Here is a 26,633-nt window from a genome sequence, read left to right as displayed (position 1 = left end):
GTAATTTTGTATATTTTTTTTAAGTCATTCTGTGCATTTACTTTATGGGCTGCTCAAAATTAGAACGAGGGCCGCATATGGCCCCAAAGCCTCCAGTTGCCTATGTCTGGTCTATAACGTCAATGAAAAATTATTTTCTTCTTCAGCTCAATTAGGCGATTTCCTTCCAATTTCCAGCCATGGTAAAAAACTCCTCATTGCAGGTTGTCTATGATATCTTATTTGAGAAGGAAATATGTAATATAAACATTTTTTTGGAATGATATGAGGCAGTTATAATCGTTTTACTGCGATGGACAGTGGAAAAATATTTGTCGCTCTGGTTTTAAGCTGCAGCTTGTAGAAAAAAAGACGAACCTTTAAAATGGTTGCATACATTAAAAAAAAAAAATGCTGATCAGCCTGAAACTAATGGGTAACTGAGAGGACTTCAGTAATCTGTGATTGGAGCCAGCAACGCAACATATACTATCTGCCTGACATAGGCAGATAGTATATGGAGAAAAAGATATATTATTGTCACATAAGGTTTGTACTTTGAAGTACATTTATGTCGAACTGTATGAGCTGTTTCATCTTTTCTGTAGAGGGTAGTAATTGGAAATGCAATGCGCCTGATTTACATTAATATGAACATCTCTTTTTCACTTCATTAAGCTAATGTGGAACCATTCTGGATCTGCATTGAAATGCGGCTTCAGGCACAGCTCCGTCACTTCAGTTCCAACACAAAATCACTCCAAAAATATGAATCGTAGAACATAAAACTGAAACTTAAATGGATTATAGATCTATTAATAGTGGTGGAAGAAGAAAAAGAGTTAATGAGTTGGAACTTGTGATAAGTGAGTAAACTCTATAGTTTATGACGGTTGCTTTTTGTCTGCATTCACCATCTGGGGTGTATTCCAGAAAGGAGGTTCAGCAAACTCTGAGTCTATCCATAAACCCTGGTCAACATACCCCACGATAGGAAACTCTAGGTATCTGATTCCATTACAGCTGGTATGAAGTGGGTCAATCAGTTCTGAGTAAGTAAACCTTGGGTTACGTAAAAAGCCATCATCAATTGAGCAAAGATCACACGAACTACCACGGTAACCACCCGGAAGAGAGCAATTTATTTCACCCCAATGACCGCTTGACGTTGCGTCATTTATATTGATTTTTTATGTAATGTAGTCGCCAGAGTTGTCGGGATGTCCAAAAAAGACCTCATAAAAAACATGACTGACCGAACCTACACAATCAAACGCACCTCCTTAGCCGCTACGCCACTGTAATAAATAACTGTAATTTCAATATGTGGTGACTATACATCCAGTTGTATCACAGTACAAAACAATGTTAAGTTAATAACGAGCCTTAAATGTGTATTCATTTAAATTGACATTTTCCCCTTTGCATTTGGCACAGGTTTATTTCCAGAGAACTTTACAAAAGATGTCAGTAGGCGTGTTAATGTAGATTAACCATACAGTGTCTTTCCCTTAATGCTCTGCATCCACAATCTTATAAAGAAAACTACCGTTTGCAAACAAAAGAACGTAAAGCGGAACATTTGTAATGATGTGAGTACGTCTGTGGTGTGTGATGTTACTATTGTGTCAGAGAAGAGTGTTAAGGTAAATTACAGTGTTCCTTGAGAAGCGGTGGTCAGGTGGGCGAAGCCAGGTAGAAACCCAGAGTTTCTTAGACAAAACCTGCCAGTGAGCAAGTTCAGTTCATCAAGAATGTTACCATGGTGACATACTCAGAGAAGAAAATACCTCACCTTCAGGAATGGGATACTCAGCGTTACCCTCATTTGAGCCTGAGCAAACTCAGCGGAGGATTCACTAAAGGTTTTGGGCTATTAAAACGTGTGCAAACATTGCATACTAGTAAGCCATACAAACCCCAGGGAATCATGAGTGCACGGCTGCTGCACGTCGCAATAAACCCTCAATCCATTTGATGAATATGTATGGTAGGCGGAGCCCACAAGGGGAGCAAAAAAATGGGAGGAGGACATGCAAATAAATTAATGCAGTGGGTGCAATGCAATCTATCAAATCTGGAACTGTTTGCGGTGATTGTTTTAGCACAGGAAAATAGTACGACTGACAAGCAAGTGCAAACACACGCGAAAATCCGCTGCAGTAAATGTTGACACAAAACACAGCGGGGATGGAAAAAAATGCTCCAGTTAACCTTTCTAGTATAAGAAAAAAATTCAAATAAAACAATAGTCAATATTAACAGCCGCTGAATGAGAAAATAAACCGTGAGTAAAGTGTGTGTGAGGGAGAGAAAAAGCTTCACACCCGCGGCGGTGCGTGTGTGAAGTCTGGTGACACTGCGGTGGAGAGAGGATGATGTACGCGCATAGCTTCAGTGATGTTTTGAACGTCAAACTCTTGTGTCGAGTTGATGGGAGGAGCATCAGGCCAGAATCAGCTGGTGCATCAGCAGATGTGTAATTTACGCAGCAATGGCACAATATTCACATATGAGTGTGGTGACACAGTGCTAGTCAGGAGGTCAGGCCTGCTGGATGATGGTCAGTAGATAATCTTCAAATGGTGCAGACTAATTGACAGACTGTGTTCTGTCCAAATCTACCTTATTTATCATGGACTGATCAGAGCAAAGTTACAGGACATGATGGAGCAGCCACATTAAATTAGGGGGAAACATTAGCATTAGGTTTTAAAGTTGTTTTTTTTTAAAAAAAATAATAATAATTTGTTTTAGTTTTCTACATTATTAAATGTTTGTGCAGCAGACAGAGAAGTCCATCTGCCTCCAATTTAACTTCCTCAAATATCATTGTGTGCTTCTGTGCACTCAGGTCTCCACATTGAACGAGCAAAACGCTCATTGCTGCAATCTTAGTAAATTCCTCGCAGCAGGTGAGGAAACTGCGTCACCAAAGGATTTAGGGACGCAACTGGTTTACCACCCTTTATTTCAGATTTTAGTGCTTGAACATAACTCGCTTTCTTGAATACCCATCTGCTGCTTCAAATCTCTGGCTTCTTTCTTTGTTTCATTCTCTTCACTGTAAATACTTTTACACATTTAAAGCTGATACCCCCTGTTTTTATTAGATAAAATCATAGTGTATGCCTCATAGATAAATGGATTTAACATATTCAATTTCAAAAAGATAGGAAAAAAGTTGAAGTCACTACTTTAAAGTATGTTTTCATCTCCCTATGTGTAAACACTCCTTTTGTTGACATTTTTGCGCATTGCATTGTGGGATGTGGAGTCTCGTAAAGAATGCATAGAAGTGTTTTTACTTCATTTTTACTGCGATTTCTAGTTTTTTTGCCGGCAAGAAGGACAGTGATTCCTTGACACCATTTTTGTTCTAGTTCGTTCCCACTATTCCCCATGATATCAGACTGAAGTAAAAACACTTCTATGTACCCGTCTCAATGACTCCACGTCCCACAATGCAATGAGTGGAATTTCAACAAACAGACTGTTTACGTGGGAGATAAAAACAAACTTTCATGAGGCAATAATCCATGAGGCATACACTATGATTTGATCTAATAAAGAATTATCGGGGGTATAGAAGCTTTAAGCTAAAGGTTAAAAAAGGATGTATGCGTCTAAATCAACATAAAAGAATATCTAAAAAAAAGTGTTGGACACTGCCTGGCTAATGAAATCATTAGTGGCCGCTGAATCTGAACATTGATATAGAAAAGCTTTGTTTCCCAAACTATACTTTCAGAGCAGGAGTTATAAGAGAAAACCAAAAAGGTGACAGTATTAAAGCTGACAAGTACAATCAGCAGTCAAAAATGTGCATTATACACAGAAAAGCAGCAGGATGGTCAGCAGAGTAGAGGCTTGAGTGCTGAGAGAGCAGGCTAAAAATGGAATAAAAATGTGCTAACCAAACCCTTGCAAATGACTTATTTTACCCGATAGAGGCCAAACATAGAGATACATGATTTGAAGGCAAAAGACAGAAAAAATGTGAAGTAGGCAATCAAATGTTCAGTTAGGATCTGGTTTATTGACCTAAAAAGAAAGCATTGATTGCCACAACAAACCATTCAGATGTTTTAAGAAAAGCAAAGTGTGAGACTCACAAATGCTAAAGAACTGCTAACCCAAGGGTTTGAAATGTTTTAAACCTTCTCTCTATATTACAGGTTTTTTAGAGCTGGCACTGTTCAAGCCATTGAAGAATATGACTGTCACCGCTATTAGGTTTGGTCAGGGTTTATATTCTACTTTGTAACAGTTGCGCACTGACTGCTTTGCTCGAGGACACGCAGATGGTTGCTGTTAAAAAGAGCTTCAAGTTTCATTGATCTACTTCTTTACATCAGCCAATCAAGATCTCAAACTTTTGTCCTTGGATCACTCAGCCCTTCTCTCTCCTCAGCGGCAGAAGTGGGTTGTAATTAAAAGTTGCCACTAAAACTTCAACCTGCCCAATCTCTGGCCGAAAGCCGAGGTTTGTCATTGGGATCTTTTAAAGATGGTCTACTTTATATCTAATCATTTATTGGTTTAGTTGCTGTTGTTTATTGCTGCTCGACAAATAATTTACCTGTGCCTCTCCACGATAAAAGGATGGATGTAATCTTTCAAAAACCAATCAGCAAGTATCATGACCATGAAACCAATTGCTTTGGGGACAAAAGTCCTATCACTGGTAAAATATGCTCTTTTTACTGATTGCAAATACAACTTCTGGTCCAATTTGATTTTTATGTTTCATTATACCACAAATACACAACACATACCTCAACAACATGGGCCACTGAGGTATGAACCAACCTTGACCTTTGAAGTTGTACTGGAAAACTATTATTTATGTCCTGAAAGTAGGGGTGGGATGTCAATGAATTGGACGTTGGTGAAAGTCAGGGTCAACACTTCATTGTTGTTACTCTAATACAACCTAACATCACCTTTTAAAAATAAGCTACTGCCATCTGCAAATAGTGTTACTATCTATATCTAATATTGTAATAAACCATGTAGTCCGTCACCATTGTTATGGCCATTTTTATATTCATCATCATATCGTCAAATGTATGTTCATGTGTACAATTTGTCATGTTTTAATACATGATGACTTCATTACTCTTTACACTTTTGAACAGCTGAATCATGTTAGATTAAACAGTACAGATCGTATTGTACTCAGTGCAACACAGTCTCTGCTGAGCCAAAACTCAAACTCACATGCAGATATACACGAACGCACACACTATCAAGGACAGATAAGAGTGGCGCCCAATCTTCCTCAAAATATACACGTCTTCATCATCCTCCAACATTTCCACTGTGGGAGCATCTGACTCCCTCCCTTTCTGTCTTTCAGGGTTGGGACCTTTCTCTTATATCTGTATAAGAAACTGTTAGAGAGGGCGGCTCTGCCTTCGAACGCTCGGCCGGACGGTCATTAATTTTTGTTCCACTTTGTTCCATCTTTGTACCTTTTTTTTACTTAGTTTTAGAATAAACTTTTTTATAAAATCATCAATGCTTCGCCTGGACTCCATCACTCAACCAGAGCAATAAATCATGTCTCCAAATGAGGTCAACCGCAAATTCTGCCGTAACACCATCATGGGTCTGTCAATTCCTCCGTTTCCCTCCTGGATTCTTTGATTCTTAAGTGCTTTCTGTTGTTTAATTCAGCTTTTTATGAAATTTCCTGATTTGACTTCTCCGCTGTAAGAACAGCAGCCTCTCAGAGAACTCACAAGACTTCGGTTAATGCAGATATTTGTGTGTTCTGATTCAGTGCAAAGATTCAATTCTTTAACTTGGGCCTTTATGAAGTGAGCTGCTGTGTTTGAAGCTTTTGTGGAGTGATATAATGTGCATATAATTCTTCTATAACAGAACTGTGCGATGATCTGAGATAAACAAACTGCAGACCATCAAACTTTAACAGAGTTTTTGGTTCTGCCATGATAGAATGGAAACACTATGGTTTTAAGCAGTATATTTTACAAACTTTATTTAAAAAATATTTTTATTGATTGTATTTACATTTTTAAAATACATTTAATTCTAAAGCAGTTTTTAAGTGTTACTGCTTCAATATTATTTTTATACTTTAATATTATGCAAATATTTAATAAGTGTAATTGTTGAAATATTAAAATCAGATTATTTACAATCATAACCCCCCAATAAAATAGATTGCAAAAAGTCGTTCGTGGTAGAAGTGGCTCGCAAGTCGAGTTTTTCATAGACCAATATGCTTAAGGTGTCCTGGTTAAGAGGGGCATTAGAGAAGCCAAGTGAAAGTACCAACAGAGCTTTGAGAGGCACTTTGCTACCAATGACTCGTGCAGAGAGGTATATATTAAGGTCTTTACAGACTACAAGGCCCATACAACACTAAACAGGACTCCGCAAATGTTTTCTTTCCACCCTTTGACACTCCATTCAGAAGTGAAAGAACGATATTTTGAAATCACCAACTAATCAGGTGTCCAATCATCCTGTAATCAACATCAGGTAAGTTCAACACTAACCAGGATCAACATCACAAGCCATTAGGACCATACAGTTATACCCTGAAGTAAGAATGTGCGATATATAGGGTTGGGATAAACGATTAATCAAACAATTTATTTTTACAGTTCGATTCGACTCGATTATTGATTATCTACCCATTAATTGACTAAAAGTAATTTATACATGTTGATTTACATATAGAAAATGGGAAAAAAAACACACACACTGCTGCTGCCACGGCAGGCACTGCCGTCCGGTCACACCCGGGATAAAGGACAAGGGTTACGGGGAACAGCTACCTTCGGCAAACGAGTGCGTGTCTTCACTGCTTTGCACTTTTGGAACTCGGAAGAGCCACTCGTGTTAGTTAGTCTCCGGCGCCGCCATCTTTGTTTTGGTTGGACGACGCATTGCCGCGCATATTTTGCGTCGACGTCATCGATTAGCGATATATTGTCGTTCACAATATATCGTCTAAAACATTCTCACCGTTATCACACGATAGAAACGATAAATGTCCATGTCGGAATTTAGCGAGGGCCATGGGCCATTTGTCCTTCAATTTAGCCAAGAATGCCCCTAAAAACCTTTTTCCAGGGGCAAAAATGACCCACAAGTTTGTTGTCAACAACTTATTATTCTCTGAGCAGAGCGCTGTTCACGGCCGCTCCGCCGCGGAGCCTCCACGGTGTGCAACACCCCTCCCGCCCCACAGCCCTCACACACACACAGACGGTGGTGCTCGTCACTGCTACCTGTAGCTTCCGTGCTGCGATACATCATGGACCACGACTTGGTTAAAACCAGACAACCATCCAACAAAGTGAATCAATCCAAGTTCCACCGTGAGATCCACCCAAAGTTCCACAAACACGGGGACACAGATGAACATCTAGCAATGATTATGAAATGGAAACTCAACTAAAGCTAACTATGCTAAGCTAACCCACCGACACACAGACTGGGCTAAGAGCTAATGCTAATCACTCCATATAAGGAATAGACCAAGTAAAAAGAACACGTCTTACTGTCATAAAGCTACAGAGAGCCATCGATTTGTTTATGGTCAGATTTAACACTTGTATGGAAAGATAAAAGCTAAACATGTCACACGTGTGAAATAAATATTAGCATAATATTAATGTCACTATTCATCCATCCCAACTTGTGAAACACAATATTTTTTAAATTACATTTCACGTGTTCATAAGACAAAGCAGGTCCCATTAGACTAATGTATTGAAATTATTACACCAAAATATACTGAATGATTAAATCATCAGCTTGATCTGGTTTATTTATAGGAAATCAGAGAGTTATTTATCAACCATAACTTTATGTAACTCATTATCAGATAGATGAAACAGGATTCAGCAGCAGTAAAAACACTAATGGGAGTTATTTTTTTGCTTGTCATGTGCTTTTTTTAAAGAAAATAATTTCATTTTAAGTGAGGAAATAAATGAATTACATACAATAACACTGATAGAGTGACCCACGTGCACTAATATATTCTATAAAATATCAGCTCATGAGCTCTTAGAGTCAGCAGCTTTTGTAGCCTTTTTAAATGTGTCTAGTGTTGATGTATTCAAAAGTATTTGTGTTTGTAAGGAACCTGTTTACACTTTGAGTTGAGAATTGCTTGATTTATTTATAGTTTTTATGTATGGTGATTTTTATCGTTATCATGATAAATACCAGAATTTATCGGGATCATTTTTTTTTGTCTATATCGCCCATCCCTACCCTGAAGTCAGACCAGCTCTCAGGTGCGTTCATGGACATTTCCAACCTGTCTTTACGGCAGACTGTAGTCTCCACACACATCAAAGCCACCACCAAAGTGCCTGTGCCTAAAAGAAGGACACTGAAGTGCTTTAGTGACTAGGGCCTGGCTGCCCTGACATATATAATAATGAAGTCCTTTGAAAGGCTGGTCTTGCACTACATCAAGGACACCCTCCCTGCTGATGTCACCTGGAAAAAGGCTCAGGAGAAACGTTTCTTCCTACGGAGGCTGAGGCCAGACTTCTTTTAAAACTACTCCTAAACTCTTACATGAGCACAATTGAAAGCATTCTGTGAAACTGCATCAAAGTGTAGATTTCCAGCAACACTGAAAAGAATAGAAAGGGCCTGAACAATTTGTTCAGATAAAATAAATTTCAACTGTTTTTTCACCCTTGGCTCATCTAAATCTATAAACTTCTAAATCTAAAACTATAAACACAAGTAAGTATTAAGTTTCAATATTGATTTCAAACAATGATCATCAATCTCACAGCACGTGTTACATCGATTGCTGTCAATTAAACCCACTTAACTTAAATCAATATTCTGGGTTTTCATTGTCGTGTAGTTGAAACTCAAGACATTAATAAGCACAAACCACTTACCAGGGGACAATCCTAACCAGATTTGTGTGCAAGACGTAATCTAACCCAAGGGTACGTGAGTAAATCACATGGTCCACAGTGGCACAAAACACATTTTCTAAAAGTGAAGAGTGCAATATGTGTTTGAACAATAGGATTACCATCAACTTATTTTCCACACTCTTATGTTGTTTTTACCAGCAGCAAAGTTTTTCCAACATTCAGCAGGTTCTTTTTAAAGTCAAGAAAACAGATCTCACAGGAGGACTTATGAAAAATGTTGTGTTTGGGAAGCAAAGAGAGAGTTCAAGACGCAGGGCATATTGACAAAATGTGCAGCAGTGGAAGCAAGTTGTATTATAATGCTGAGATGATTTAATTTAAATAAATTATCTATTTCAAAGGTGGAAGGAAGACAGAATACATAGACCTCCAGAAGTGAGGTGAAACTTCTGTTAGATGCCTCGACTCCATTTCAAGTCATTTATGCAGAAACCCACAATCTCTCTGGCTCTTATCCACAACTAACTTCCAATTACGGCCTCATGTGATAACGTCTCCAGTTCTAATGAGTGTTTTGGCTTCATTTGAAAAAGGAGTTTGGTTTGAAGAACAGACAATCACAAGTTCATTAATTAATTGTCTTCACATGCTTTTCCTTGGTATCCTGCCATCCGTCCTGATACAATTGGATGGATGGCAGATGTCTTGCTGTGACCTTTGGGAGTCTGTCTCATCCATAAATGTGTTCAGACCTCTTCCAACTGTTCACAAATATGATATCACACGAAGACATTTGGAAACTTGATCATACAGATTGGATTGGTTTAGAAGCATTGGTCAACTGTTGACAGCATACTTTGGATTGCTAATTGTGGCACATCTACGATTATTAACTAAAATACTGCATTTCCTGAAGAAAATGCAAGTGAGGATGCAGGTGGTGGCCCATGTCGTTGAACATTGCATTAGCATTAGCCTAGCATTACTATTAGCCTAGTATTATCTAGCATTGGTGTTAGCCCAACATTAGCATAACCTTACATTAGCTAACAATAGCATTAACAATAACCTTACATTAGCTTAACTTTAGCATTTGCTAGCATTAACATTAGCCTAGCATTAGCCCAACATTAGTATTAGCCTAGCATTAATGTTTGCCTAACATAAGCATTATCCTAGCATTAACCTAGCAATTAGCATTAGCCTAGCATTGCCATTAACCTAGTATTAACCAAAAAAAAAAGAAGTTCATAGCTGAAACCGCAATTAAATCTTAAAACGTTGAAAACCCCAATCAAAATGTACGGAGACATTTTTTAACAAAAACATGTTTTTGTTTTTTTTTTTAAATATAAGGTACAAATCACAAAAATACAAGCACTCCTGTACTGCATTTTTCATACATTTTGATATCTTCATTGTCAACTGCAAAAGGAGTTGAAACGTGCTAAGACTCTGTGAAGGAAGATTACCTGCATTCTCATGAATTACTTCATGAGAACATTACTTAATGAGCTTCTGACAACACATCCGTCCATCTATCCACCCGTCTTTTAAAACACAGGAACCTGGCAATTGTTGCTAACCAGGAATCTTTTAGCTAGCAGGAATCTGAGCTATTTGCATTCACAGACGCTTCCACAATTCATTTACCAGCTCCAGTCGAGCTAACATGAAAAAAAAACCTGAGAAAACCCATAGATACTAAATGACACCAAACAATATTTCACAGGAAAGACTCATTTAAGGATATAGTGTGACGATCCATTCTAGATTCCTGAGCAGGGGTCCCCCAAACTACCGCAAATAAATTACATTTTATTTCATTTTTATGTAATTTACAGAAATATTATTCGAAAAATGGTCCCTTTCGCAATTTGCGCTAACATTTGGTAAAATATTGATTGTAACATGCGCTTCTTTCATTCACACTCGACATGATATAATGAAATGCAGCTTTAGTTTCAGAGAAGAGGCAATGAGAGAAGCAACGCATTTCATCATGTCGGGCTGTCTAAATCAGCGGCTACAGTAATAATAGCAGAATAATTCTATAGCAGCACAGTGAGAGCGTTTGTGGGTGTGAACGCAAGATCCAGCAGGATGTCTGCATGTACGCCTGAATAAGTTTGGCTTCAGGGGACCACAAGTCAGCAGGATAAATGACTTTGCCAAAGAGATTCATTACTTTGCATTCATAATTGACTTTTACAAAATATGCCATTAACCCACAAACTGAAACACATTCCTGATTTCCCTCAACATATGTTTGTCAAGTGAGGGCTATTAATTCTTCTCTGGATGGTATTCATCTCTTTTATTGGTCAGATGCTGTTGGTTAAAAGCCTCAGCTGGGATTCGGAAGCTTTTCAATAGCTTTGATCTCTAATATGAATAATACAAAAGTTCATAAAACAAGTAGTTAGTGGATGTCCCACCTTGCCTTTATCCCTCATGGACCCTTTGCCGAGGATAGACATCTTCACTCCGGTGTCTTCTTGTAATCTCTTCATTGAATTTCCTCGTGGTCCAAGAAGCTTCCCCACAAAATTGAACTGTGACAAAAAAAGAAAAAGCAATCACAGACCTTATCAATCCTCCTTTATATAATAAATATATCTAATAGTTAGGATCAAATCTTAAATATGAGAGCAGCTTTTTGACCATTGCATGATAATGTATTATGAATACAACAACGTGTAGCATTCACGTTAGAAATAGCTGTGATAAAATCCATAATACAAAAATATAAATGGCCTTTAACTTCATCTTACGGCCTTTCACAGCAAGAGTACTGGATATAGGCGACAGAATTGTGATTAACAAATAACTTTAATTACTAACAAGAGCACTCAGAGAGCGCAAACCTTCGCCATCCTCTAAATATCCTCTTTTCTAGATATGATCGTTCACACTTTAGGTCCGAATGTATGGGCACCCATATTTTTTCGAAAAATTCTGATGAAATGAGCAAACTAGATCCTATCCGGATGAAAACCAGTAGTGTGATTGAGGAACTAACCTCACATAACTGAGTCAAATATCATAAAGATCCATCAGATATCTTGCAGATCTTGCACTGCGTAAGGTCTATCTTTAGTTAAAATTTTGTCAAAATCCATGAACTAATCCTGCTGACAAGTAAATAAATAAACACCAGTGAAAACATTACCTCCTTGGCAGAATAAGTGCTGCAGAACAACGAATCAAACCTTCAGTTAACTCAAAAATAGAGAAATTTTACTGTCATGACCGCTCAGATAAAGTGCAAGAAAACAAAAAAAAAAAACAGAAGGCAACACACAGAATACCCAAAAGACACCTGAAAAACAGTGCAATGAAGGAGATAAAATATGACGATACAATAATAGAGGCTAACAATAGTGTCACAGACATTAACAATCCTTACATAGCATTTTGTTTGTTATCCTTATTATAGTGGTGGACGTGGCCACAATTACATAGCCTGTAAACTACAACTCTTTAATTTCCGATATACCGATATTGCAGAATTGCGTATCGGCCAATACCGATATTGATCCAATATCAGCATGAATCATACATACTTTCTTTTCCCGTTAATAAAAAAATAACAAGTACTTATTTTGTAGTGTGGAATGTTAGAAAAGGCTTGATCAAGTGATGTTACTCAAACAGAGCACAATAGTCAGTGACAGTAGGTATGAGAAAAAAATGACCAATTTATTATTAACTAATTGGTTACATACATTTTACCCTTCAACATAATATATACAGTATTCTACAATTGAGTAAAAATAAATAGAAAATGAATAAATAATTGGAGAATCCAGAAATTTGAATCCGATATTCGTTTTCAGGCTAATATCAGACCGATATCAATATCAGATGGGAACACCCCTACTGTAAACAGTGAGCGTGACATCATTTGACCAATGGGCAATGCCAGATCTGCAATGGTTCAGTCGCTAAAATACACAGTAGTTCCTTCAGGAATAAGGTCGATATCCCATGTGACCCCCACATACTTTACTCTAAATCTGCCCTCACCCATATTGTGTACATCCGTCTCATTTGGAGGCACCAGTGTCGGGCAAGTGTGTGTCAGCAAAAAAATGGTTACATAGACACAAACCCCCAACATTCCAGAGACAGTTCCAGAGGTCAGTGCTGAGATAAACTCACAAATAATGAGTTTCTTCCCAGTGGGAAATTAAGTAATACTATCTAGATGACAAAATATCCCATTCAAGCCTCAGGGCTGTGACTATCATTTCACTCTCACTGTGCACGATCTCACATTCATACTGAGAAAAGTAGCTCCAGGTTGTTTCATGCACAATGCTGCTGAGATTTATGGTCAGTGATCCCATAAAAGTCACAATACGACTGCGGTCAAAACGGTAGTTACTCCAAAACAGGGATATTTTCCTGATTTTTATCCCCCCCCCAAAACCCTAACAAGTTATAGACCTAAAAGAAGAACATCTCCATCTTCATAAATATATTTTAGATTAAGTTAAGAGTATGGAGATAAATAAAAATGTTTTAATGTTATATTAAGTTTAGGTTTTGTTTCTTCAGACCATGTTCTTCATGAAGTTTGTATCGCCCAACATGTTTCGACTGTCAACTGCCAGTCTTCGTCAGAGGAGTTCTACTGCCTTTGATCGTTCCTTTGAAGTTTTATTTGACTTGGTTTTAATTTTAAATCTGGAAATATTCCCATCTATAAATAGATGATATAATCAAATCAAGATGTTCTTTTTTTTTTTAGAAACTACTGATACATACACAATAAGTTCAGCCTTTTTAAAAGAAAATTCTGCATAAAGCATGTGAAGCATGCATGCGTAAACATGAAATTAAAAAGGACTGCTACTGACATACAATGCGAATGCAATTTTACATTTTAAATGTACTATGAAAATAATAATTTGTGGCACTTTTACAGCATATCAAAATATTAACCATAATTACAATTTAAACTATGGTTATCTTATTAAAACATTTTGCTATGAAAGAGTGTACTTACAGTATGTTCAATCTGTGAATAATGTATGTATGTACTTTGTTGCAGAGTTAAATAACCTTCAAAATGAAAGAATAAACTTTTTTTTTTTTATGCCAGAGTTTACACAGTTTGATGTTGACTTTGAATATTTGGAGCTTGATGAGATCATGAAAGACCCCCTCTATGACTGAACAGGTGGTCAGCGCACACCACAGCACGCTTTGGCCAGTTCTTAAATGATATTAACCTTTTTGAAAAGCAGCCTTTCCCACTGTGACCGAGGATCTAATAAAATCACTGCCAGCTGTGTTTGGCTGCTGCACCTCAACTGCACACTCAGCTCATTTCATGAACATCATTAAAATCAAGAGTGAATGCTAGAACTGAGATGTGACGGTGCCCGAGGACACGGAGACGAAACAATGAGGGGGAAAATTCCTCCCAACTGTCCTTGGCCGTCCTCTGATCTGAATGATTAAGGCACCTCGGAGAATGCGTCTTTTCAAAGGAGTTGCTTTGACAGGTCTATCCTATAGCTGGCAGGGAGCTGGGGGAGCAGATGGTCGCTGCGGCTGCATCAGGAATGCACTCGCTGTGAGGAAAAAGAACTGTGGCCTGTTTTCATTAAGTAAATGAATGTCTAGAGCCACCTTGGTGCTCCGTAGTGGGCAATTTGAGCTTTGGGAAGGGGTATAGTTCAGTGTTAAATGAGGTTTGAAATAATGCTATGTACCCCCTACAGTCTCAACACTGATAACTCTGCAGATATGTGAAGGTAGGGGGGCTGTAAATCCAACAATTATGCGGAGATACATCTGACAAATATTCACAGAACAAATGTGTATTTTGGTCTGTTTGTTTTGGGTGTACTCTAACTTATTTAGCATACGGAACAACTGTAAATGTGCATTGTTTTTTAAATGTGTATATTATTCTTTTAGGGCAAGAAAACTAAACAAAGTAACGATTAAATTCCCTGATTCACACCTAAGATGCCGAGAGGGTATTCAGCAGGAGGTGAAGGTGGATCTGAGCTGCACTAATGTGAATGTGCATGCTGGCATATTCAGCTGAGTGAAGCACTTTCCACAAATACTGCTGTGACTAAAGACGTTTTCTTTGAAGCCCGTTTGAAAAGCTTAGTGCAAGTTAACAGCAGAAAAACACAATCAAAAAAAGAACACTGAGCACAAACCTTCGCCAACCACCAAATACTCTGTTTACCAGATGTTGTTACGTGGATCAGTGATCCTGATCATGGTATAATGATCATTTACACTTTTAATGTTTGGAAGAAAGGTATATCCCCATTAATAACTATGCAGTGGGAGAAAATGTATGGACACGTCTGTTTTTTAGAAAAATCGCGATGAACTGCGTAATTTGGATCCTATTCTGATGAAACTCAGGGGGGCAGCTGAAGAACCAACCCGACATAATTGAGTCAAATTACATTAAAAAAAATGTTATTTTTCAAACACAAAGGGGGTATGTTATGAATCTAGATTACCTCTTGTGGCGCTAATTTTCAGGATTAAATCGGCGTGTGCTGGCCTACGATGCTCGCTAATGTCTTACAGAGCCAAATCACCATGGAAACTTATGCTGAACGACTAGACTGCTCGCGAGCAGGTTTTTCTCTGTCTAGGATCTTAGCGAGTGCTAAAGTCCCGCCTCCTGACAGCTGTCCAATAAACAGCTGACGAGAGAGAGATAACATTTAGACATCAATGGAATCCTTTAATTTTACCGATTATGACATCTTTTACAAAACATAGAGATTTATATCTGGTGACTGATGAAGTCAGTAAAATAAGTCGGCTGATAAAGCCTGCGTGCATCGAGCGCTTTCACACAAATAATTAATTAAATAATTCATGTATTCTGTGGTGATGCAGAGAGCCTCAGTCCTGAGATAATATAACACACAAATATATTCCACCTTATGATGTAGGCTGATCTGTATGAACGCAGCATCAGAGCCACAGACAAGTTAAAAAGGGAAGAGAAAGTGAAACTGATACTCCGTTTATAATCCCACTAATTGAAATATTAACACTCATCAATTCCTGCACCATTTACTTTCTGCATTAACAGTGTTGTTTTTGGTCTGAATTATGTATTCTAATTCTTCATATTTTGAAAGAGTTATTCCTTATTTGTGACCTTCTACAGTTCTCGTGTGATTGGTTTGACGCTGTAATATCCGCCTTCGTCACTAGAGCGTGCCGGTTAACCAGACTGAAATCAACACGCTTATCTCAACATGTTGTGATCGACCTTCGTAAAACAGCTTCTGCCTGACGGACAGTCCAAAAAATGTATACACAAATAAGAATTAAGTAATAATAATAAAAACAATAAACTGTATATATATGTATATATATATATATATATATATATATATATATATATATATATATATATATATATATATATATATATAAACACATGCATGTACACAATAATATTAATAGCAAAACAACAAAATTATTCTCAGACAATTTAGCCAATGATGAGAGATTTTTCAATTTTTGAAACCGATCCAGAATCAGTATATTGATCTGAATCCTGTCCCAAATGTAATTAAATCTTGCATTGTGTAAGGTCTATCTTTGGTTCAAATTTTGTCAAAATCCAGTAAGTTCTGATTTAATCCTGCTAAGAAACTAATACACAAACGCCGATTAAAATATTCCCTCCTTGACGTAATTACGAACAACACACATGATCAATCACTATGTAAACTATACCACAATACAAATCGAGGGCACACGTGAAATATCAAACTCAGGTCTTATCAATAAAGTTCTTATTCCAATTATTATTACTGGGTGTATTTTAATATTGGCTGGATATATACTGTATAGATATTGTAAAAACCCTAGTATCATCTTTTCAATTACCAGTGAGGACCATGTAAGGTTTGTCCAGCTGCTTGAAGTGATACTTTTGTCTATTTTTAGTCTGTCCATCATACTGTTGATCCAACAATCCAATGAGAGTGCAAGCAAAGCCTTTTGTGCAATGGATGCTGAGCTAACAGGTTGATGAAGGACAAAGATGTCAGTGCAGGAGCTTTATATTTATCTTCATGCACTGCAAAGGCTAATACTCACAGATATGGAATCCCAGGTCCGTCTCAAACACCAGAAACTAAAACATACTTGTGTTTGCCATGGTAATCCTGTTGAATATTTAAAGCAGTGTGTAGCATAATGTTTGTACCATGCACACACACCTCTTTCAGAGGCATACTTGTGGAAAAGTTAGCAGCAGGGCGACTAATCTTTTTGCATAGAATGTCTGAGCTTGAAATTGTTAATATTCATGCAGAACGTGTGAAATCATGTTTGGCCATATGTGGTTTATGTAAAACAATATAAGCTCTGGTGTCTCTATGCTAGGATGTGTCCTAGTATGTTAGGATGTATCTTTGGAAGGCAGTGTGGCTTGTAGCAGAAGGATTAACTTTCTCTGTCTTTGTGCACTGTTCCAGTGGTTTTTTTTTGTTCTTCTTTTTTGCAAGGCTGTGATCTTTGTAACACAGAAAAAACATCCAGTCTGTGAGTCACTGGAGAAAAAAACTAAACGTTTCCAATTCAGTGGAAAAAACACTTTGAAATTGTATTCCAGTTTCATGACTGTTAGAGCTGTTAAATTAAAAAAAAAGGATCAAATTTGTACATCAAAGTAATCCCACGGTGACTTTGCACATCAGACGTGGCGCACTATGGCAGCTTTGCTTCCGTCAGTCTGCCGTAGGGCAACTGTGGCTACAATAGTAGCCTACCACCACTAAGTGTGGAGTGAAAGAACAATCCCTTGATTCTGTAAAGCGTCTATGAGTGTCCAAAAAAGCGCTATATAATAATAACTGATGTATTACTATTATTTATACCATGCGTTTGTATGAGGACGTTTCCATGAATAGCGTCACGCTGTTGACATTTAGCAACTGGTTTGGGGAGTGTATTGTTGAATGACAAATTGAAATGATAGTTTGCATGGAAGAATAATCCACCACCCGCTTTGCAATTGCATCGTTGAATATTAATGCTTCAAAGAATAAATCGATTAAAAATCTAGGAAAATATGTATTTAGCATTGAAACTCCAACAACGCAAGATATCAAATAAAATGCAAAACAAAATGTTCAACTTGACCCCACTCAAGTGTACATTAAAAAATAATGTACAGGCCTATGACTGCCCAGACTGCTGAAAGAGAGTCAAATGTGTTCTCTCATAAAACAGAAAGTGCTTCTAAGTTCTTGGTGAAAAGCAGCTTCTCTGCTTCATCACTGAACATTCTCTCACTGTCAACACACTGCTCTCCGTCTCCGAGCGGGTTCTCCTAGAGGGCTCTACACGTAGCTACAGCGTCAATGTGATGCAGAAACATAAATCGCACTACATTAGAGTTCTTATTGATTTTAAACAATTGAATGTTTTATCATGTAAAGCACATTGAGTTGCCTTGAGTATGAAATGCGCTATACAAATAAATTTGCCTTGCCTTGCCTTGCCTACATTAGAGTGTCTCCACCTCCCAGTGATGTCAGTGTGTTTGGGTTCAATAATTAGCTGCCTCATGTATTGCCCAGGTATTTAGCTGAGTACAATGAATGATTGCTGGTTCATTGTCAAAGATACTCTCCAAGTGTGCTGTGCTGTTTTTGTTCCCTGCTCCCAGTTTTCCTTGAACCTCCTTTTGGCTTTTTTTTTGGATTGTGTTTTGCATCTGAGACATGATGTTAACGCACTAACATTCACACACATTGTTTTCAACATGGCGGGCGCTAAGAAGAAAAGTAGGCACTGGATGCAAGAGGAAACCTTAAAATTACCTCCATTCTTCGCCAAAAGTAAATAAGCATGCGTCCCGGAAACGGAACAATGCATAATCACGCATAAGATCCCGCCCATTTCTGTCCAAATCACAGAGATGCCAATTCACATTGGATTAGTATTATCACAGGACCTCAGAGTTCATCAAAATATAGTAGGTAATTTGCGGAGGAATTTTTACTTTATTATTACAAATCGCATGTGGTCCCTGCTAACTCCATTTTATGCCCTATTCACAAAGGATAAGTGTTATCGGGGGACCCCATATAATAAATAAATGACCTTCCAACGTCTGCTTTTTATGTGGTGCATTCGCACGAGATAACCGAAGCCTGAGATTCTGCTGAAATTTACGGACATCTCCCGGATATGATGTCAACGCGCTGCGTATTGCGAAACATTCGCTCACATTGTTTCCAACTTGGCGAGCGCTAAGAAGAAAAGTAGGTACTGGATGCAAGAAGAAACCTTACAAGAAACCTTAAAATTACCTCCATTCTTCGCCAACAGTAAATAAACATGCGTCCCGGAAAACAAAACAACGCGTAATCACGCATCAGATCCCGCCCATTTCTGTCCACAGAGATGCCTATTCGCATTCGATTAGTATTATCACAGGACCTCGGAGTTCAGCAAAATATATGAGGTAATTTGCAGAGGATATATATAAATTTATTCCAGGGGAGTAAAACTATATAGGATAGGGATTTAATCAGCACCACACCCACCAGTTGTGATAAATGGTTGCATCTTCCATCAATTGTATTTTATTTGCTGGTGTCTTTTACGGTTATAAAAATCTTTATGGATAGATTATGGTAATTAAAGTTGCTAGACGATAATTTTCTAACAGATAAAGACGTGTGCAAGTGCAAGCCTCATAGATCAATGAATCAAATATAATTTGCGTGAAAAATGAATCTCATATTAGAGTGTACTTGGCATTGTTTTCACTCCGTGGTCTGTCCCATTCTTTTGCTTAGAAATGATTTAGTGCTCAGATATACTGACATACACCCACATTGAAGTAGATACATTGAAACGATCAAATGTTGGCGCACACAAAATCCTGAAGGAAAAATTCTGTACTGCATCATGTCGTACATTTGAAAACAATCTTTGACATAAATTCTCACTTTGGTACTAGTTAGTATTAAAGCTCTCACTTCATCACTTGTGTTGCTGTTGCTAACTTAGCACTGCATGCTAACGTGGTCTTCTGTTTTAATGCAGTTGAATCATTTTAGCTTCACTGTTACTGCTGAGACAGTTGCTGTATGAACTAAAAAGGTATATTATGTGTGCAATTCTTACAGGAATAAAATCAAGAGTTTAAGTCAAAGTTCGAGCCTATTATTTTTCCCGAAAGTGTTTTAAAACAAGTAAAGAGTGTAATCATTTTGGAAATCTATCATTTTATAATTTTTTCCACCTATTTTAATTTTTTACTGTGGCATCTTTATTTCCTTACTACTCCATTCTACCATTGTTATTATTATTCCTTCATATTTGCAAAAGCTGTACTTCCACTCCACTGAAACTACTCCTTTGAAAGTTTCCAGTAACATGAGAATGGTCGCTGATTCTGGCCGCGACACAGTTTTGGTTTTACTTGATTTAACATCTGCTTTCGACACTGTAGATCACAATTTACTGATTGATCGACTAAAACCTGAGATGGGGTTTTCTGGTGCTGTTCTCCAGTGGTTCACTTCATCATATATAAATGGAAGAACTTTTAATGTTGTTATTAAGGATATAATGTCTAATGTGTCCAACCTGTCATGTGGAGTAGCCCAGGGCTCTGTACTCGGGCCTGTTTTGTTTTTATTGTCCCTGATGCCTCTTGGTCGGTTGTCCGTGGCTTTAAAAATGTCTAATCATTTTTATGCTGACGATATCCACTCGTACTGCTCCTTTAATGACTCAAAGTTTTTAAAAACTTGAGGAGACCTGGCGTTCTAGGCTCTGGAATAACCTGCACCTGCACTGTGTGGACACTTTTAAGAAACATTTGAAGACTTTGCTCTTCAGAAAAACTTTTAATTAAATGGATTTAAATTTAAATGTTCCTTTTATGATGCTGCTCCTGTTGATGTAAATGCACCCATGTTTTATTATTATTTTATGATGTTGCTCCTGTTGTTTTATATTATCCTCTGTTAGTGATTTTATCTGTAAAAAGCGCTTTATAAATTATTTACATACTTATTTACTTTTTTTCTGAAGTTTTACCAAATTTGTCAAATTTCCAGATTGAGAGCTTTCTGAAATTTGTGGTTTTTTAATGAGGCTGTCAGTTCAGCAAAGCGGGAGGAAAAGTTTTTTAGTCAAAGATCACAGAACACATCAGTTGTTTTAAAATGTACCTGACAAAGGATATCCTCAGAGAATGTGCCATGACTGTGAAAAGTTTGGAAAGTAAATTGAATTAACTTTTATTCAAATGGTAAAAACCCGATTTTATATCACTCCCATTTAGTCAGACACTGAATAGTTTTAGTGATTAAAAAAATCATCATCCACATCCACTGAAAACCAATTTAATGCAGCAAAGTTATGAGATACTAATCAAACTGTCAGCTTTCACATCAGTGGATATATTCCAGTGATATTTAAAATGACAAGATTTTTCTGCAGTGTTATACATCATATCAGACTATAATTTGAAGTAAAAATGTTGCAATGATATTTGGCCTTTAGGAACATCTAAAAGTTTTATATAAGTTTAGATCAAAACTAGGAAATAATTAATGATAGCGTTCAGAGTGATTTCGTGGCGGCTGCTTGTTGTAAATGTATCAGCATTACCTGTGTTTATCTTTGTTTGGTAAAACCATCTAGAAATCTAATCTTTCCTCTGAAATGTTCAATCAATCAAAGAATGTTCAGCTTGGAGCCGGGTTTCCTAAAGCTTTGATAAAAAACCATCAATTATTAAGGGTTTAAAAACATTCCCTGTATAGAATGTCGACGCCTGGGCAGTCAGCTGAAATATGAAGTCGGGAAATAGCCAAGGGTACTGGCCAACGTTTAAAGACACAATCATTTCATTACTTCGGTTGCATCCTTCATCGTCATCAATTTTGTTTTATCAGCCCGTGTCTTTTGTCTTGTCATGAAATCTTGATCGTTAAATTATCGTACTTAAAGCTGCTAGATGATAGTTGTTGTTTTTTTTTTAGATCAGTAAATAGATTATTTCATCGATCAATAATAGGTCATTTACGCAAAAACATTTCAGTCAGATTTGGCTTTCCATGTGAGCCTCGAAATAAACATTTGTCATTGTTTTGCCGCATGAAAACACCAGAAATGTGTTTTTAAAGTCACTTTTGGCAGTTTTTGGGGGCAAACACAAGAAATCAATGTAGGAATGAAGTAAAAATACATCTTAAAAAAAAAAAAAAAAAAGACTTCTACACATCCCACAATGTGATGCGTGACACTTTTCCTTCAATGTCAATAACCTAAATGTTTACAGTGGATATCAAAACTTTCAGACTACAATTTCAACATTTACTGTACATTTTTTTCTTCCATTTATTGATCTATGAGACCTACACTGTCTTTATCTTTGTAGAAAAGTATTGTCTCGAGGAGCTTTAAATACAACTATAAATATCTAATTTGATTATAAACAGTCTCTTTAGTGTTTGGATTTGAGAAAATGTCAGTTTCAGTCACTAACTGTGGGGCGTTGCTATATTAGGGGTGCTATTTAGGCAGTGCAGCGCGGACTGCACTCGTAGAGACTATCCATCCATCCAACCATTTTCAAACCCGCTGGTTCCTGTTTTTCAGGGTTGCGGGGGTCTGCCGGTGCCTATCGTGGAGAGACTACTGTCTTTTGAATTATTCAAGGTGTGGAGTAACTTTGTACTTAGGATTGCAGCCACTTCATTAATCTGGATCAAATACCCTCATTATTCAATAAGTACCGTCATGGTTCAGTAAGATGAACCTAAATGACAGGAGAGGATGAAAGAGTAAGAGCTCATATACACACATACACAACCATAGAGCAGGCCCACCACTATCAGAGCAGACATAGAACTGTGCTGTAACTTCAACAGTGTCTTGTTAATGACATTAATAGTAATAATCATTCCAGCAAGATCATTTTGTTTTCTTTTTGAATAATATGTTAAGGTTTCATTTATTCAGGAGTTTTAATTTTTTTTTTTTTCTCATTCAGTTCAGTTTAGTTACTGCTATAACAGTAAAAAGGTAAATAACATGTTAACATAATGTACCTACATGCATACAGTACATACATACCCACATATACATATACCAGTACATATACTGTACTTGTAACTATACCTACTGTATATACCTACATACATGTACATTTCATAAATACATTAGAGCCGTCAAAAGCATTGAAAATCAGACATCGGTCAATGGCCTTAAAGCCAGACACCGGCTTGGCAATAACAGAAAAAAAAAAAAAAAATACATATATATATATATATATATATATATATATATATATATCAGTGTCCGAAGAATTCCGAAGCGCTAGAAAAATAAATAAATAAATAAATTAAAATTGTGTCCACACAAAAAAAGCACTATTATTTCTTGTGAAGCCAGTATGATATCGAAATTAGCATCAAGTCCATTCATTAGCATCAAAATCAAGTCTGCAACTCCAGGACCAAGACAACTCCAGCATACATACAACATACTAGTGGGTCTAAAAAAGAAAAAAATATATAAAATAAAGAATAACAATAATAATTCAAAAATTTTTCTGCAGCGTTACTGTTATATTTTAATCATCGAGACACCTAAACATTGGCTTCCCCATTTAAGATAATCTAAACTACAAGAAACATAAGATACAGTATTAAAAGTGTTACTGTGTTAGCTTATAACTTATAACTGACCGATAAGAGTTGTTTTTTTCCCCATGTGCACCCACCCCACCCCCATACTAACCCCACCAAGCCAGTCTAGAGTAAATCCATTGTACTTAGATTGTTATATTAGGGATATTATTCAGTTTCATAGGAAGCCATCTTGGACAGCGTTGTGAACCACTCTGTGTATGTAGGACTCTCTGGTGACTTCCAGTACTTTAGAATCACTCTCTTTGCTGTAGTAAGGGCGACTTTTATAAAAAATCTTAATGTTCTGAGCATCTTTTCCTTTCAACTTAATTTGGTTCAGTACGCATAAAGTTGGTGTTGGGTGAATTTCAACCTCTAAAGTGTTCAGTTTAGTTGTAACTTTTTCCCTCTACGTTTTCATAAGTGGGCATAAAAATAGCATGTGTATTAAACTACCACTTTCTGCATTGCATCTCCAGCATAAATTTGAAATTCCTAGTCTCGCCCTGTGCATTTTAACTGAAGTCAATTATAGTCTATTTAAAATTTTGAATTGAATAAGTGAATAGATCTGGCATCCCTCATAGGAGTCAGCATTCTTTCCGTTTATGTATCTGTAAATCTTTTTCCCAGGTCTTCCTTATCCCTTCATTAAAGTTATTTACTTCTTCCATCAAAAAATTATAGAAGGAGCACACTGAATGTGGCAGTGATTTCATTTTTTTTTTTTAAATTTGGTTTGAATAAATGCCTCAGCAGGGAAGGATGTATTTAGCCTGGAAATTTTCTGCAAGCAATTTCTAATTTGTAAAAGATTCCAAAAGTCTTTGTTATGTAAGCCAAATTGTAATTTTAAATCTTCAAATGATTTAATTGTTCTATTAGAATAGTTATAGAATATCTTCAATACGCTTTATTCCTTGAGAATGCCAGTCTTTCCAATAAAAGGTTCTTTCTCCAATCTTTAAAAGTGCAGTTTTTGTTAAACACGAGGATATTTCTTTCATTTTTTGTTGCCAACACTCAATTGTATGAGTAATGATTGGATTCTAAGTATAGAGAGCTGGACATTGACTTAGATATTTGGTTTGATCGAATGGTATACACATTTCTGCCTCCAGATTTACCCATGCCGGTCTATTCGTTTTTTTTTGTTTTTTTTTAACTTAAAATCGATGCAATTTGGGAGCATGTAAATGGTTCTTTATATAATTTTATTTTTGGCATGCCTAGACCACCGTATTCCTTTTTAACTTGCAGTCTCTTCAAGTTCATCCTGGGCTTCCTATTTGCCCAGACAAATTGAGTAAATGTTTTATCAAGACTGCTCAAAGTGCCTGGTGAGATGTAGAGTGGAAGCATACTAAACAGATAATTTAGCTTGGGTACTATAACATCTTTATAGCTCGGACTCTCCTCCATAATGACAGTTGCAGTTTATCCCATTCTTTAATAAGACGTTGGGTCTTTTTTGAGCTTGGGTCAAAATTGTGAGATTTTTTGTGAGACCCAGTTGAATTTCCATATTTGAAAGTCGTTCTTTGAGCAAAGATTTGAAAGTAGCATTAATTCACGTTTGTCCCAATTCACCATGTATCCAGATAAGCAGGACAATGACTTAACTAATTCCAAGAGTGGTGGGACAGATTTTTTTTGTTTCCGGCAGTAAAACCAGCACGTCGTCGGCAAATATTGACAATTTATTTTCAATTCCTGCCATGTTTATACCTTGTATTTCATTTTCGGCCCTTATTGCTGTGGCACAATCATAAAAAGCGGGGGTGACAAATAGTCCCCTTGTTTTGTACCATGTTCAATTTGGAAGGGAGGTGATCGGAGACCATTTGTTGTAACAATGGACTTTGAGTTATTATATAAGGAATGGCTATATTTCTGAAAAATAATCCCAAAACCAAACCCGCCGAACACATTGTGCAAATATCCCCAGCCAACCCTATCAAAGGCTTTCTGGGCGTCAATAGAGAGCGCCACAGTCACGCTATCCAGATCTTTAGCCTTCCAAAATAGATGTATAATCTCCTCATGCTATCAGACAATTTCCTCCCTTTTGCAAACCCCGCCTGGTCGGGGTGAAAAAGTTCTGGTAAAATTTAATTCAGTCTATTTGCTAAAATTGTTGTGAAAAGTTTCCCATCACAGCACAAGAGGCTGAATGGTCTGTAGTTGTTACATTCCAGAAGGTCTTTATCCTTTTTTTGGGATAAGCGTGATTACAGATTCAGACATTGAATTAGGGAGCTGGCCAGAGACTATAATGTTATTAAATGTTGTAAGAAGTTCTGGACTCAGCTCACCTATACAGTTCTTGTCAAATTTCTTACTTATATCATCAAAGCCTCCTGCTTTTCCTGTAGGGAATGCGAGGAGGTTTTTTTTTTTTTAACTTCTTCTAATGTTATTGATCTTTCCAACTGACTTGCTTTGTCTTTTGAAATTTTAGAGATATTTAGTGTTTGAAAAAATGTTTCGGTTAAATTAATATCAAACTTTTTCTCTTGACTGTAGAGTTGTTTATAGAAATCTCTGAAAATATTATTAATGTTCTTTAAATCAGTGATTATCTTGCCATCCTTGTCTCGTATTCCACTTGTTGAGCTGATTGTTTTGAATTTAATTGACTTGCAAGGAGCTTACAGCTTTGTTACCTTACTCATACCATTTTTGTTTTAGCCTATAGGAGATATAGGAGATTTACTTTGATCTCATTTGATCAAAGTACCTTTCCTGAGAAAAGTTGTCTGAATAAATGAAAACTTAACATAATAATAATAATAATAATAATAATAATAATAATAATAATAATAATAATAATAATAATTATAATAATAATAATAATAATAATAAGAAATAGTAATAGTAATAGTAATAGTAATAATAATCATTACAGCAAGTTCATTTTGTGTTCTTTTTGAATAATATGTTAAGGTTTCATTTATTCAGGAAATTGACTTTGATCTCATTTGATCAAAGTACGTTTCCTGAAAAAAGTTTTCCGAATAAATGAAACCTTAACATAATAATAATAATAATAATAATAATAATAATAATAATAATAATA

At 36.7% G+C, this 26,633-nt stretch overlaps 1 protein-coding gene across 3 annotated transcripts in view; it reads right to left on the bottom strand.

Moving 5' to 3' along the window:
• The window catches only part of khdrbs2 (KH domain containing, RNA binding, signal transduction associated 2), a 117,291-nt gene that overhangs the window by 61,244 nt on the left and 29,414 nt on the right, over positions 1-26,633 (bottom strand). For all 3 annotated transcript variants that reach the window (XR_003675639.1, XM_028468777.1, XM_028468778.1), the window contains exon 3: positions 11,312-11,428. Coding sequence is in view for 2 of the 3 variants with exons in the window: in XM_028468777.1 (XP_028324578.1) it covers positions 11,312-11,428 (117 nt within the window). In the remaining variant the exon portion in view is untranslated. The remainder of the gene's footprint in view (positions 1-11,311; positions 11,429-26,633) is intronic.

This window comes from Gouania willdenowi, chromosome 15 (assembly GCF_900634775.1).
Source record: "Gouania willdenowi chromosome 15, fGouWil2.1, whole genome shotgun sequence".
Taxonomy (NCBI): domain Eukaryota; kingdom Metazoa; phylum Chordata; class Actinopteri; order Blenniiformes; family Gobiesocidae; genus Gouania; species Gouania willdenowi.
The sequence above is the reverse complement of the archived record's forward strand: the minus strand, read 5'-3'. Positions and strand labels throughout refer to the sequence as shown.